Source organism: Prionailurus viverrinus, chromosome D4, assembly GCF_022837055.1.
Source record: "Prionailurus viverrinus isolate Anna chromosome D4, UM_Priviv_1.0, whole genome shotgun sequence".
Lineage (NCBI taxonomy): Eukaryota > Metazoa > Chordata > Mammalia > Carnivora > Felidae > Prionailurus > Prionailurus viverrinus.
The window spans coordinates 1073493-1088768 of record NC_062573.1 but is presented as its reverse complement, the minus strand read 5'-3'; the positions used below and the strand labels follow the sequence as shown (position 1 = coordinate 1088768).

Here is a 15276-nt window from a genome sequence, read left to right as displayed (position 1 = left end):
AAGGGACTGGTGTTTCATGCAGGTGAGGATTCCAGAAGACCTGTTGAGTTTGCTCACTCAAAAGGCTGGCATAGGCGCCATGGAGTTTGAGCTCCACAATGACGTGGTGAAGGAAGCAAGACCGTGTTTTCACCCCATTTTACAGAGCAAGGAACAGAGGTCCGAAAAGACCATTTGGCCACTGAGGAATTACGCCAGAGAAGCAACTGGAACTGTCTTCTGATTCCTGCTCCACTCCTCTCTAACTCTACCTGTTTCCGAGGGACACACGGAGAGTTCCGTCCCGGGCCCACAAAAGATGAGGAGAGATCCATTTAGAACCACATCTGTTATTCCCCAAATAGATTTCAAGATTATCCAGAGATTATCCTATCCAAAACTGAGAATCCACCCTGCCCTAATTCTCCCCTTGACCTGAGCGGCGTATAGTGAGGCAATATCTGTTGACTTGAAATAATTGAATAGAAGATTACCAATGTCAAGTTGGTATTGCTTAATCCCCAGAAGGTACTGTTGAACTCTATACCTTTTACTTTATTCTCTTTCAAAGGTTTTATTTTTAAGTAATCTCTACACACAATGTGGGGCTTGAATTTATAGCCCCGAGTTCAAGAGTCACACGCTCTTCTCGCTGAGCCAGCCAGGCGCCCCGAACTCTATACCTTTTAAATGTTTGGCCTTTTGTGAGGAAGGTATTTACCTAGATAGCCAGACTTAGGTGAGATCATCTGCAGAAGAAAGAGCCTTATCATAGAAAGGGGATGGACAACATTTAATATAATATAATATAATATAATATAATATAATATAATAGGATATAATGGCCCATTAGAAAAAGAAAAATGCTATTTGCAGATTGGATTGAATTCGTATATTAAACTGATTGTGTTTTATTGTTGCAAAATTGGTTCCTGGCTTGCAGTAATTATCAAGTCAACTAGAAGGTTTTTTGTTTTTTGTTTTTTTTTAATTCATTACCATTTGGAAAGGTGGAATGAGGTACCCCATCCTAAGACCAAATGATAAAACAGGAATATACCAGAGTGGGCCTCATCTGGATCTGCAGCTGGATTCCTTTGATGTTCAAGGAGTCGTTAATTGTTGGAGCCTCACAGAAACCACAGGGGACTGAGGGAAACAGTAACTTTGCTGGTATTCATTTCCAGTCCTGCTGAGTACAGCCTCAAGGTGAATCTGGTGAACCCAACTCTACTTATCCATTTGGACTAGTCTCATTAACCTAAATCTGGGCAGACTTTTCATTTTTAACCATTTCTTCTTATACTAATGTGAATCTGGCAGAATCAAAGAATTTAGTCTTGGGAGGGTCACTGGCCATCAGAGGCCAGCCTCCCCACCTAGTGTGGGGAGCTTTCCTCCTATGGCATCCTTCGTAGACGGCCGCCCAGCTCATTCCATTGTGGACCTCGTCGGGGTCATTGTGAGTTCTTTCTTATGTCAGACAGTCTGCTCGCATCTGCAAATGCTACCCATTTGCCCCAAGCGATCCAAGGACTCTGTAGGTATCTGAAAACAGCTGTCTTATCTTTCTATAATCTCTGCTGCTGCTAAAGGCAGGTTTTATCATGCATTTCTTGATATGCTGTCTGTACCTTTCGGGGTCCCTCATCTGAGGCAGGATACCATGGGAGTACAGACTCCTCTCGGAAACATCGCACCAAGTCGAAGAAGCCAGTCACAGAGACCATGTATTATGTGATCCATTTATATGAAAGTCCAGAATAGGGAAAGCTATAAAGACAGAAAATAGACTAGTGGTTGCCTAGGCCTGGGAGGGGTAGGGAACGGAGAGATAAGAAGATGATAACTAAAGGTCTTGGGGGCTCTTTTTGAGGTGAGAAAATGTTCTACAGTTGACCATGGTGATGGTTGCACCTATCTGTGAATACACTAAAAACCACTGAATTGTATAAATGGGTGATTTGTATGGTGTGCAGATTTTATCTCAATAAAACTGTTTTCAAAAACTCAGTACAGGGGCGCCTGGCTGGCTCAGTTAGAAGAGCATGAAACTCTTGATCTTGGGGTTGGGAGTTCAAGCCCCACGTGGGGTGTAGAGATTAGTTACGTAAATAAATAAACTTAAAAACAACAACAACAAAAAGCCCAGCACAGGATTTGTGGTACAAAACCTGGGTGCAAAACTTGTTTCTGCTGCCTGCTAGCCGTGTGACCTTGAACACATCCCTCAACCTCTCCGCGCCTCAGTTTCTGTATCAGACACATGGCGGTATGAATACCTATTTCCTAAGGTTGTTGTGCGATTGAATTGAATTAGATAAAGTATATAAAGAGCCTAGCAGAGTGTCTGATACCTAGGTGTTCAACACAAAGTAACTTTCTCGTCCGCTGAGTCTTTGAAAATAAGATGCCCAGCGTTGGTTGTAGTCAGCTACAGTGTCTCCCAGATTGCCTAGGTGAAGAGCGGAACAGAAGGAAAGAGAATGTCTGGGGACATAGGTAATTAAGGTTGTATAGCACCGAGGTCTCCTTCCTCTCAGCTGAGAGGGCCTTCTGTTTTCGAGAAGGAATGTGGGTTGCTGGGCCCGGCAGACTTGAGGAAGATGGAAACAAAGAAACCCTGCTGGCAGGAAATCTCTTAAGAAGTTACTGAAATGGTAGACTCACTCTACAGCTAAGGAAGTCTTTTTAGCCCAGATGTTCCCCTGGATGGCACTGGGCCCTTATGGGCTCTCACAAGCCTTTTGCCCGCCTCGTGAGCCATGGATGGCCTTCTCTGACGTCTGAAGTTCACTTTGAAGTTGTGAAAATGGAAGCTCAAGTGGAGCTGACTTCAAACCTTTGGAGATAAGCTCGCCAACCTCGTTGTTTTGCAAAAGCGGGACTGAGACTCAGAGGTCAGGCTGGCTTAAGGCAAAGGCAGTAGCAGAGTGCGGGATTTTGACTCCGCCTAATTTAGCTTAGCACGCGCGCTGCCTCCGTGGCTGTGGATACTTCACTAGACCTCAAGGCTTTGCAACTTTTATTTTCCCAGTCCATGACATTGACGCATCTGCCTATAACACCCGCTCAGCATTTTAGGACCCCTGATGGTGCCCAGGAAGGAGTGACTAAAATGATAGGTACACTCTTCCTAAGTATGAGATATAAAAGACTCAACACAATACCTTAAGGAAAAAAAAGGAGAAATTTTTGTCTTAAAGGTGTACCTTCCAAGTTGGGGTGCCTGGATGGCTCAGTCGGGTAAGTGTCTAACTTCGGCTCAGGTCATGATCTCGCAGTCTGTGGGTTCAAGCCCCGGGTCGGGCTCTGTGCTGACAGCTCAGAGCCTGGAGCCTGCTTTGAATTCTGTGTCTCCCTCTCTCTCTCTGCCCCTCCCCTTCTCCCGCTCTGTCTCCCTCTCTCAGGACTGAATAACTTAAAAAAAAAAGTTTCATAAAAAAAAAAATAAAGTAAATAAATGAATACAAAGGTAGAGCTTAAGGAGATTCTTATCTGCTTTAAACTCTAGGCCAGGAAGCTTGAAAAGGAGGTGAGTCATGACTCATTTTCTAGGGCCAAAGGGGAAACTGGAGACGGTGGCTGTCCCTGTTCCTGCTGTTGCTTTGTGAAGCCTTCCACGTTGTTCCCAACAACCCCTGGCCTCATGCCTTCTTTCCTCCAGCCCTCCCTCCTCGGTTGGAGTCTGACGTGTGACTCTTCTTACCAAAACACAAAGAAAACCACCTATATTGTGTTGGAAAACTCTCAAAGGCCATTGAAATGCCAATGGTGAAAAGAGGCGGGCAGAGGATAGTTTAGAACGAGCACAAACTGTGAAATCTTGGCTGTGGGTGACAAAGTTGAGTAGTCCTGTTGGTTAAAACCAGCCGGCTACAGCCCCCACCTTCATTAATCTGTTGGCCTTCCCCCCCCCCCCCCGCCCCGGTCCCGCGTGTGCAAAACCTGGTTCTCCTTTTGGTTAAAGCCTTTAGGCTGAGTCTGAATCCATGCGATGTTGGAACTGGAAAGGTTTTCAAGGTTTGTCCAGTTCGGTCTCCCCTCTTGCTAGCCCAGAGAGGCTAATACAACTTGTCCAGGGTCAACAGATGCACTAGAGGGGGGAAGGTAAGGTCCCTGGAGCACCCCTTAGTGACAATGCATTTATGGATGCAGTTAACTCCTTATTTCATTCATTCACATGGGAGATGCTATTACTTTTGCTAGAGTTTCTTTAACCAATATAAGAGGTAGCATCTAATAAATCTATAGCTAAAATATGCCTTTTCTGAATTGTTTCTTAAGAACTGGTTTGGTATAAACCAGTTAGGCTTACACAGAATTCCCAAGGCTGCCCTTCACACCTCAAGCAGTGTCTTTGCTGAAGGCAGCGGGTGGCTGGGTTTCACACCCCTGTCCTGGCTCTTCTCTGCCGTCCTCACTCGGTACAGAGCAAGCAGCTGGGGAGAGCTATTTTTGCACCGTTCATCCAATCTCAGTTTGAGTCTGTGATCCTGAAATCAGTTTTAAGAAACTGAAAACATTTAATGTTGCTTTAATAATAAATCCGCTGGTTTGCCTTTTTGAGTGGGAGAAGAGAAGGTGTGGATAAAGATAAAGTGGGTGCAGAAATTTGACTCAGCATGTGCCCATGGGTTTGGCTCCCACTGATCAAGTTTGGATTGGTTGAGCAATTTCTGATCATTTTGGGTGATTGGGTTTTCACTGGCTGGCCTCAGTACCGCATCCTGCCCCTCCCCCTTAACGCTTGCCGCAAGGAGAATCCTGCCCTTCTAAAAGCACACCCCAGAAATATTATGCCATGTTTCCACGTGATCTCTTGCTTCCATAGACCTTTAATTTACGGGTCACATCTCAAAATCCTATGCTTGAAAATCGGGTTAATCTTGTACGCCTCTAACTTTCTTTTAGAGAAGAGAAAAAGACATCTTCGTAGGCATTGACCTTGAACTTGGGGCCTCAGTGGGGACTGGCTGTTCACCAGGAGTAGACAGAAGCCCTCCCAGGAGTTTTCTCCAGAAGTGCACTTCGCTTTCCCACAGTCAAAGGAGTGTCCTTCGGGGACTTTTTTTTTTTAATTTTTTTTTCTCGCCAAAGCTAGCGTTTTGGGTTTTACTTCCTAAAATGGAAATAAACTGGGGGATTTCACCTTTGTCATCACTGCAGAACTGTCATCTTCGATGCCTTGGTTTCACGGATGCCAAAGGAGGCAAGTGCCTGGCTCCGCCTCGTCGTCTCCATATAACCCACTTGGCCAAGCCAGTCCTCATTTTCAAGGCAAATCGGTCTGGCTTTCTGTCAAATAAAATCTGGCTTCATTTTTCAGTTAAAAAAAAAGTGTTAATAGGCTTCCCTTTGGCAACAGCTGTTTTGAATGGTAAATAATGCTAAGATAGGTAGTAGGTAGTTAAATTGGTAGACACAGACATGGAACGTGGCTCTGGAGTCAGTCGTGGGAAATCCCTCTCTGCCTTGTTACAAGACTCCTCAGGAATCTCTAGCTGTTCTTCTGTGCCCTGCTCTAGGGGCCTTTTGCACCCTGGGCAGTTCCTTAGGATAATGTGGAATCTGTTTTCTTTGAAAAGTATGGGAGAGGGGCACCTGGGTGGCTCAGTTGGTTGAGCGTCCGACTTTGGCTCAGGTCATGATCTCACGGTCTGTGAGTTCGAGCCCCGCGTCGGGCTCTGGGCTGATGGCTCAGAGCCTGGAGCCTGTTTCCGATTCTGTGTCTCCCTCTCTCTCTGTCCCTCCCCCGTTCATGCTCTGTCTCTCTCTGTCTCAAAAATAAATAAACATTAAAAAAAATAAAAAAAATTTAAAAAAGTATGGGAGATCCTGTTTTTATCCAGCAAAATTGGTTTTCTGGATTCTTGGAAGAGTGGGTAACTTCTGCTGGTGATTAGCCCCCTCTTCACTAGGTTCTGTTGATGTGTATAAGCAATAATTATGGGAGGGTTATACTTGCTAGCCCGGTCTCTGGATATGGGTGAGCTCTCTTACCCAAGAAAGCTAAGTGTGGAAGAATTGTATTTTAGGAATTGCATGTAACCCAAAAGAAACTACTGGTCCACCAGGTACCCCTGGTTTCGGTGATGATGTGTGATATAAGGAGAGCAATGTACCACATTAACCCACAAGGAAACGAAAGATACAAGAGAAAGTGCTTTAAAATAAAAATACTGGCAAAGGATGCAATTGAACAAATTTTCATTGATCTGTCTTAGGTGCAGATTTTAAGATAAAGAAGGCATTGTCTCTCCCTTGCCTGGTTTTTTGTTTTTTGTTTTTTGTTTTTTGTTTTGGTGGTGGTTATTGATTTTAGAGAGAGACAGGGTGCAAGCAGGGGAGGGGCAGAGAGAGAGGGAGACACAGAATTCGAAGCAGGCTCTAGGCTGAGCTGTCAGCACAGAGCGCGACACGGGGCTCGAACTCCCTGGATTGTGAGATCATGACCTGAGCCGAAGTCAGATGCCCAATCGACTGAGCCACCCAGGTGCCCCTCCCTTGCCTAGTTTTGTTATTTCCTTCTGCTTAGTCTGGGTTTATTTTGTTCTTTTCTGCTTTCTTGAGAGGGAAGTTGACGTCACTGATTTGAGGGCTTTCTTTTCTAGTATGGGCTTTCCCATCTAAGTACTGCTTTGGCAACATCCTACAGATTTTTATGTGTTCTGCTTTCACACCATTTGAAATACTTTCTCATTTCTTTTTTTTTTTTTTAAGTTTTAAAAAATTTTTTATTTTGAGAGAGAGAATCCCAAGGAGGCTCTGCACTGTCAGCGCGGAGCCCAGCGCGGGGCTCAAATTCACAAACTGTGAGATCATGACCTGAATCAAAATCAAGAGTCAGACACCTAACCGACTGAGCCACCCAGGTGCCCCAATACTTTCTCATTTCTCTTTTGAGCTCTCCTTTGACGCATGGATTATTTAGAGTTGTGTTACGTTGTTTCCAAATATTTAGGTATTTTCCAGGTATCTTTCTGCCATTGATTTCTAATTTGATTTCACTGTGGTCAAAAAACATATTTGGTACAAGCTGAACCCTTTTATTTTATTTTATTTCATTTTATTTTTTTTAACATTTATTTATTTTTGGGACAGAGAGAGACAGAGCATGAACGGGGGAGGGACAGAGAGAGAGGGAGACACAGAATCGGAAACAGGCTCCAGGCTCTGAGCCATCAGCCCAGAGCCCGACGCGGGGCTCGAACTCCCGGACCGTGAGATCTTGACCTGGCTGAAGTCGGACGCTTAACCGACTGCGCCACCCAGGCGCCCCATGCTGAACCCTTTTAAATCTAGTGAGACTTGTTTTGTGAGCCAGAATCTGTTCTGTGGATACTTTGAAAGAATGTGTATTCCAGTCTTGATGGGTAGAGTGTTTTATAAATGCCAGTTAGGTCAAGGTGGTTCATAATGTTGCCCAACCAGGCCTTCTGTGCCCTTGTTGATTTTCTGTCTACTTGTTCTACCAGTTACTGAAAGAATGGTGTTAAGATCTCTGATTATGATGGTGCATTTGTCTCCTTTTCCTTACACTTTTGGTGGTTTTGCTTCATGTATTTTGAGGCTCTACAATGTGATTCAGAAACATTTAGGCTTCTTATGTCCTCTTGATGCATTGACCCTTTTGTTATTATGAAATGCCCACCATAACATCCTTTGCTCTGAAATCTACTTTGTCTAATGTAATGTAGCCATTCCAGTTTTCTTTGGATTAATATGAACATGGTACAGTATATCTTTGTCCGTTCTTTTATTCTTAACCTATTTTTATGTCTCTATATATATGTTTTTATTTTTTTAACGTTTATTTATTTTTGAGAGAGAAAGAGAGACAGAGCACGAGTGGGGGAGAGGCAGAGAGAGAGGGAGACAGAATGTGAAGCAGGCTCCAGGTTCCGAGCTGTCAGCACAGAGCCTGATAACGGGGTTCGAACTCATGAACTGTGAGATCATGACCTGGACCAAAGTCGGACGCTTAACTGACTGAGCCACCCAGGCACCCCGTATCTCTATATTTAAAAAATGTTTCTTGTAGGCAACGTATAGCTAGATCTTGCTTTTTTAATCCCAACTGACCATCTCTACCTTTTAACTGGGATGTTTAAACCACTCGTATCTACTGTTGTTATTGATATGATTGGGTTTGAATCTACCACCTTTTTAAAAAAAATTTTTTTTTTTACATTTATTTATTTTTGAGAGACAGAGGGAGACAAAGTGAGAGTGGGGGTGGGGAAGAGAGAGAGGGAGACACAGAATCCGAAGCAGGCTCCAGGCTCCGAGCTGTCAGCACAGAGCCCGATGCGGGGCTCGAACTCACCGACCGCGAGATCATGACCTGAGCCGAAGTCGGACGCTCAACCGACTGAGCCACCCACGCGCCCCTGAATCTACCACCTTTTTATTTGCTATTTGTTTTCTATGTGTGCCATCTACTCCTCTCTTCCTTTCTGCCTTCTTTTGGGTCAGTTGAGTATTATTTATGATTCTATTTGGTCTCTTTTGTTGCCTTACTAGCTGTAACTCTCTTTCTAATGGTAGCTTTAGGGATTATAATATACATACATTTTTAACCTACCACAGCCTAACTTAACTGATATTATATTAAATAGTTGAAGAGGGGCACCTGGGTGGTTCAGTAGGTTACCCACCGGACTTCAGCTCAGGTCATGATCTCACGGTTCGTGAGTTCGAGCCCCGCGTCAGGCTCTGTGCTGACAGCTCAGAGCCTGGAGCCTGCTTCAGATTCTGTGTCTCCCTCTCTCTCTGCCCCTCTGCCACTCCCATTCTGTCTGTCTGTCTCTCTCTCTCAGAAATAAATAAACGTGACAAAAAATTCTTTAAATACTTTAAGAATCTTTGGGGCCTGGGTGGCTCAGTTGGTTAAGCATCCAGTTCTTGATTTCAGCTCAGATCATGATCTCACTGTCCATGAGATGGAGCCCCACACTGCGCTCAGCGCTAACAGCATGGAGCCTGCTTGGGATTCTCTCTCCCTCTCTCTCTGCCCCACCCCCGCTTGGGCCCGTGCTTCCTCTCTCTTTCTCTCTCGAAATAAATAAATGAACTTACAAGGGGTGGGGGGGAATCTTAGTATACAGCTGACCCTTGAACAACATGAATTTGAACTGCAGTGGTCTACTTCTACATGAATTTTTAAAAAATAAATACAGTACAGTACTGTAAATATATTTTCTCTTCCTTATGATTTTCTTAATACATTTGCTTTTTCTAGCTTTATTAACACTACAGTATATAATACATATACAAAATATGTGTTAATCAACTGTTGATGTTATCGGTAAGGCTTTTGGTCAACAGTAGACTTACTATGTTTTTAGGGAATCGAAAGTGGATTTTTGAAAAATTTATTGTACTTATTTTGAGAGAGAGAGTATGGGAGGGGCAGAGAGAGAAGGGGAGGGAGAGAGAGAATCTCAAGCAGGCTCTCTGCACTGTCAGCACAGAGCCAGATGTGGGACTCGAACTCACAAACCATGAGATCAAGACCTGAGCCGAAATCAAGAGTTGGTTGCTTAACCGACTGAGCCACCCCGGTGCCCTAAAAGTGGATTTTTCTTTTAAGTTTATTTATTTATTTTGAGAGAGGGTGCGGAGGGTCAAAGAGAGAGAATCTTAAGCAGGCTCCACACTGCCAGCACAGAACTGGACCCCAGACTTGAAATCATGAACTGCGAGATCATGACCTGAGCTGAAGTCGAATACTTAACCGACTGAGCCACCCAGGCACCCCAAAAGTGGATCTTTAACTGCTCAGGGTTGGAGCCCCAACCTTCTGCATTGTTCAAGGGCCAACCATACTTTTATTTCTATTCTCCTAGCTTTTGGGCTGTTGTTCTCATATATTTTTACCTCTACATATGTCATCAGCCTGCGATACATTGTTTTGTTTTTGCTTTAAATTTATCTTTTACAGAGATTTAAATAATAAGAACAAAGTCCTTTATATTTACCTATACAATTACTATTTTGGTCTTCTTCATTCCTTTGCGTAAATCTAGATCTTCCTTCTACCTAAAGGACTCCTTTAATATTTCTTGTAACGCAAATCTGCTGGTGAGAAAATCTTTCAGCTTTCATAAGTCTGAAAAGTTTTTATTTTGCCTTCCTTTCAGTAGGTGTTTTTTTGGGTTAACAGTTTCTGATGGGAAAGTCCCCAGATATTCTTATCTTTGTTCCTCTGTATGTATTGGATCTTTTTTTCTGTATCTGCTTTTAAGATATTCCTCTTTATCACTGGTTTTCAGAAATTTAATTTGGTGTGCCTGAATGTAGTTTGTTTGTTTTATATTTCTTATCCGTGGGGTTTGTTGAGTTTCTTCCATCTGTGGATTTGTAGTTTTCAATGAATTTGGGAAAAATGTAGCCATTATTTCTTTAAATGTTTTTTCTGTCCCTGCCTTCGTGAACTCCGGTTCATATTAACCTGTTAGCGGTTGTCCCACAGCTCGCTGCTACTCTGTTCATTTTTGGTTTTGCCTTTTGCCTCTCTTTCGTTTTGGAAAGTTTCGATTGCTGTGTCTTCAAGCTCATTTATTCTTTTATTTTGCATCGTCTAATCTGCTGCTAAAACCAGTGTGTTTTTCTTTTTTCTTTTATTTTTCCTTTTTTTAAAATGTTTATTTAATTTTGAGAGAGAGACAGAGCATGAGTAGGGGAGGGGCAGAGAGAGAGGGAGACACAGAATCCGAAGCAGGCTCCAGGCTCTGAGCTATTAGCACAGAGCCTGACGCTGGCCTTGAACTCACAGACCACAAGATCATGACCCCAGACGAAGCTGGACACGCAACCGACTGAGCCACCCAGCCCCTATGAGTATTCTTGTGTACTGGTTCTATCATGCATGTCATTTCTGAGTCACTTTCAACTGATTGATTTCAATCCTCCATATGGGTCATTTTTTCCTGTTTCTTTGCATTCCTGTTAATTTTTCATTGGATTTTATTTTACTAGGTGCCGGATAGTCTCATATTACTGTGAATATTTTTGAGCTTCATTCTGGGACTCCCTTCCCAAACCTCCCTATATTGTGAGGTTTTCTATTCTGTCCTGTGGGAACAGGATGCCTTTGGATGGTTCTTTTCCGGGGCGCCTGGGTGGCGCAGTCGGTTAAGCGTCCGACTTCAGCCAGGTCACGATCTCGCGGTCTGTGAGTTCGAGCCCCGCGTCGGGCTCTGGGCTGATGGCTCAGAGCCTGGAGCCTGTTTCCGATTCTGTGTCTCCCTCTCTCTCTGCCCTTCCCCCGTTCATGCTCTGTCTCTCTCTGTCCCAAAAATAAATAAACGTTGGATGGTTCTTTTCCCACCCTCAGGCAGTGTCCTCACAGGCAGGCTGCATGATTCTGGGAGGGCCCTCAGCAGCTCCCCAGAGCTCACTGTCTGTGCAGTTCCTTCCTCCCCGGTCCTTGGTCCTGCTGTAGCTGCCCTGACCTTCCTGGCCCCCCAGCTGCTTGCCTTCAGCATGGGGAGATTGCTGGGCTCTACCTGGGTGCCTTCTCCCTGCATCACAGCCTGGTAACTCCAGCCATGAAGCTGGGGCAGGTTGTAGGGCTTGCCTCATTTGTGTGGATCTCTCAGGAGTCACTGTCTCGTTGCCTGTTGGCAGAAAGATGAATCAGTCCCTGTTAATTCCATCTGGGCTGGAAAGCCCTAGAGTTTTTGCTCAGTTCTGTGGGATGGAAGAGCCCATAAAATGAAACGCCAGTAATCTATTACATAAGCGATTTCTCTTGTGTTTGCACATGGGGGCCCAAAACACTGCTATGTCCAATTCGACAGACCCCTTGTGCCTAAAAACAAGATTCATCTTCATTAAAGGATTACTAATTTGTTGAGGGTTTGGGGCTCTGGACTGGTTCTTCTTCAGTATTAAAACTATTAATTTCATGAACTCGCAATCACTTTCTGTCAATAAAATAGCTAGTGTGAGGGCGCCTGGCTGGCTTACGCAGTGGAGTGCACAACTCTTGATCTCGAGGTTGTGAGTTCGAGCCCCACAGTAGGTGTAGAGATTACTTAAAAATAATATCTTTTAAAAAATAAAATAGCATGTAATGTTTATACATGCTTTATAGATACATTTTTTAAACGTTTATTTACTTGTTTTGACAGAGGGAGAGCACGTGAGCAGGGGAGGGGCAGAGAGAAAGGAAGAGAGAGAATCCCAAGCAGGATATGCACTCAGCACAGAGCTGGATGCAGGGCTCAATCTCACGAACCTTGAGATCATAGCCTGGGCTGAAATCGAGTCAGACGCTTAACCGACTGAGCCACCCAGATGTCCCGAGAGCTAATTATCTAATTTCATGGTTAACAAATTCTGTGAAGTAATAATACAGTTCTTTTACCATCTCCATTTTGCACAGATATTAAAGCACAGAGAGCTAAGGTAGTTTGACCAACATTATTCACGCGACTAGTAAGGGGTGGCCTGGATTCACATGTAGGGTCTGGCTCCAAAGACTATACATCTAGTCAACACACAAAACTGCTTCAAAATAAGGTTGGTCTGTGTTTCCAGTGAGAAGGCAACTGATGCAGGCCCCTCAGCTTTCAGAGCAAGCTTGGCCATCTTGCTTTCGCTTCTCGTGTTTTCTTTTTAAACAATTGTAGTTACGTACATATGCATGCGTGTGTGGTCATAACATGCACATGATTCAGTTTCACAAGCTCTAAGGATATTTAGTGAAAATAAACCATCTGCCTTTCTCCTCTCGAGCCCGCAAGTGCCCCAGACCATACTTCAATTTTTTTTAATGTTTATTCGTTTTTGAGAGAACACACATTTAATTTTTATTAATATTTAAAAAGAGCGCCCCTCTTTAATTTTTAATGTGTCTTTCCAGAGATAATTTGTCACATATACACACTGAGAAATCAATGGCAGCATATTACCCCCTTTCTTCTGCACCTTGCTTTTCTCATTTAAAAAGATATGTTCAAGCCATTCCATAACAGTAGGTAGAAATGTCTTAATAACAGTTGGATAGGTGTGGGTGTGCCTGAATTTTATGTACCTGCTCCTCTTGTCAAGGACCTGGAAGTTGTTTCCAAACTTGCACTATTATAAACACAGCTGCAAAAAATATGTATATCCTCATATTTTATCCTTACATGTATATGTATCACACATATATCATATATGGGTATGTGATTTCCCGTAGGTGCAAATGTATCCACAGGATAAATCGCTAAAAGCGGAATTGTTTTAAATTTTTTTTTAACGTTTATTTATTTTTGAGACAGAGAGACAGAGCATGAATGGGGGAGGGTCAGAGAGAGGGAGACACAGAATCCGAAACAGGCTCCAGGCTCTGAGCCATCAGCCCAGAGCCCGACGCGGGGCTCGAACTCCCGGACCGCGAGATCGTGACCTGGCTGAAGTCGGACGCTTAACCGACTGCGCCACCCAGGCGCCCCTTAAAGCAGAATTGTTGTATCAAAGGATTTGTGCTTTTGACATGTTGGAAGCCATGACTAACTTCCTCGTGGGAGAGGTTGTACCGATTTACACGCTCACGGCAGCGTGTAAGGGTGCGTGTTTCCGTACACTCTCCCCAACACAGTTCATGAAAATTTTCTCACGCTTGTGTTTTTAAAAGAATGGTTGTGAACACCATTATCAAAGCGTCGCTTTGCGGGGGTGGGGGGGGGGGGACTGATCACTGCCTATGTTGGCTAGTAAATTGAGAAACATTTAAACAAATGTAACTTCACTTTTATTCATGATCATCCACTCCCTCCAGTCTACAGACTTCATCTGTGCCTGGTTCTGGGTACTAGAGGGAGAAAGATGTGTGACTTGGCCCCCGTCCTTAAGCAGCTCGTGGTGTAGAGGAAGACATGGGAGAGTGAGTAGCCGGTATGGCGTGCGTTGTGCTCAGCAGTTGGAGAGAACGGGCTAATGGGGCAACGAAGAGCGTTGCTAGATGTGTCAGGAGGTGTTGCCAAGGTGTATTGATCGTGTTAACCTTGATGGTGAAAGTCATCCCGGAAACAAGCAGGCGGAGAGGAGGAAGTTGGGCTCCCGCGGGGGTGGGGGGTGGGTGGGTGCAGCACCGGGAGGGTCCTGCGAGATGGGAGGCTCATCTGGCGGTTGCCATCAGCACCTCCCTGCAGAACTGCCGGCCGCATGCAGGGAATCGGCCGCCTGTGATTGGAGGGCCGTTGCTGGTTGGGATAATGAACTCGGTAGTGTCGGCAGAGGTGATTGGCCGCGCCCTGCTGCAGTGAGATTGCAGACGCAGACGGGGTGCTCGGGTCCGGGTCCTGGCTCGTGTGATGATCATTAGTTGAGCGAGGACTGCTGAATAATTGGGACCTCCGAGTTGCTTCTGCCTCCAGGAGAGATCTGTTGGGCTATTGCTTTTAGCTTTTTGAAAAAAGCCAAACATTCGATCACCATCCATCTGCAAGAGTGAGTTTTTATTGAAGTAGCTCCGTCTGCTTGCTCTCTCTCAACGCCAGCAGCTCGGCGGCAGGGCTCTTCCTAGAGGGAGCCCCTTCTCAGGCCAGGCAGGACAGCAGTGCTAGGAAATTTGAAAAAGCAGGAAACAGCCACTGCATGCCGAGCTTTCAGCCTCACAGCCCCCCCAGGCTAGTCTTCCGAGCAGCCGCGTAGCCAGAGATCTTTGGTATTGTGGTCACATCCCTCCTCACAAGTGGAACAGTCAACCGCCGGCGACACTGGGAGGAAGCCGTGATGTTGCAGATGCTGTGGCCTTTTCTGTCCAGCTTTCTCCCTAGGGCTGGGTGCCAAGGCTCCAGAGAGGGGAACGATAATGAAGTCAGAGGCACCCCGGCTCCAGCTCGGGGAGACCAGATGTCAAGCTTTTTGGGGAAACAGGACGGAAGGGCTGAGGCCACGGAAAAGAGACCCACCATTTTGCTGGTGGTCGGACCTGCAGAGCAATTTCCTAAGGTAATGGCAACCTCAAGAGGACCTCCTACTTTAGGGGCTGTTCTAGGATCGGTTCTCTGGAGAAAACTGGAGTGTGGGGAGGAAGAGAGGACTTAGAAATCAATCACTTTGGTATTGGGGCCTGGGGAGAAGTGTTAGACAATGAAGAAACCCAAGTCTCCAGTCTAGAATCTTCCTGTGGCCACAGTAAAAGCTTTATCACCCTATCATGACCGGCTCAGTGTGGCCATTTGGGGAAGGAAGGTTGAAGGCCATAGAGGATTTACCTTAGGATTTGTCATTTTGGTCCCAGAAAGCCGTTTGAAAGGAAGAGACAAACGATCACACAAACAATCACGCTATGTCTTG

General features: G+C 44.9%; 1 protein-coding gene across 2 annotated transcripts in view; it reads left to right on the top strand.

Annotated features, from left to right (window-relative positions):
• The window catches only part of SLC25A25 (solute carrier family 25 member 25), a 34885-nt gene that overhangs the window by 3011 nt on the left and 16598 nt on the right, over positions 1-15276 (top strand). Inside the window, exon 1 of one of the 2 annotated variants that reach the window (XM_047830656.1) lies at positions 14290-14928. The exons of the other annotated variant lie outside the window; for it this stretch is intronic. Within the exon in view, the coding sequence (XP_047686612.1) occupies positions 14710-14928 (219 nt within the window). The 5' untranslated portion in view covers positions 14290-14709. Of the gene's footprint in view, positions 1-14289; positions 14929-15276 lie in introns of those variants that run through there. 2 annotated transcript variants of the gene reach the window in all.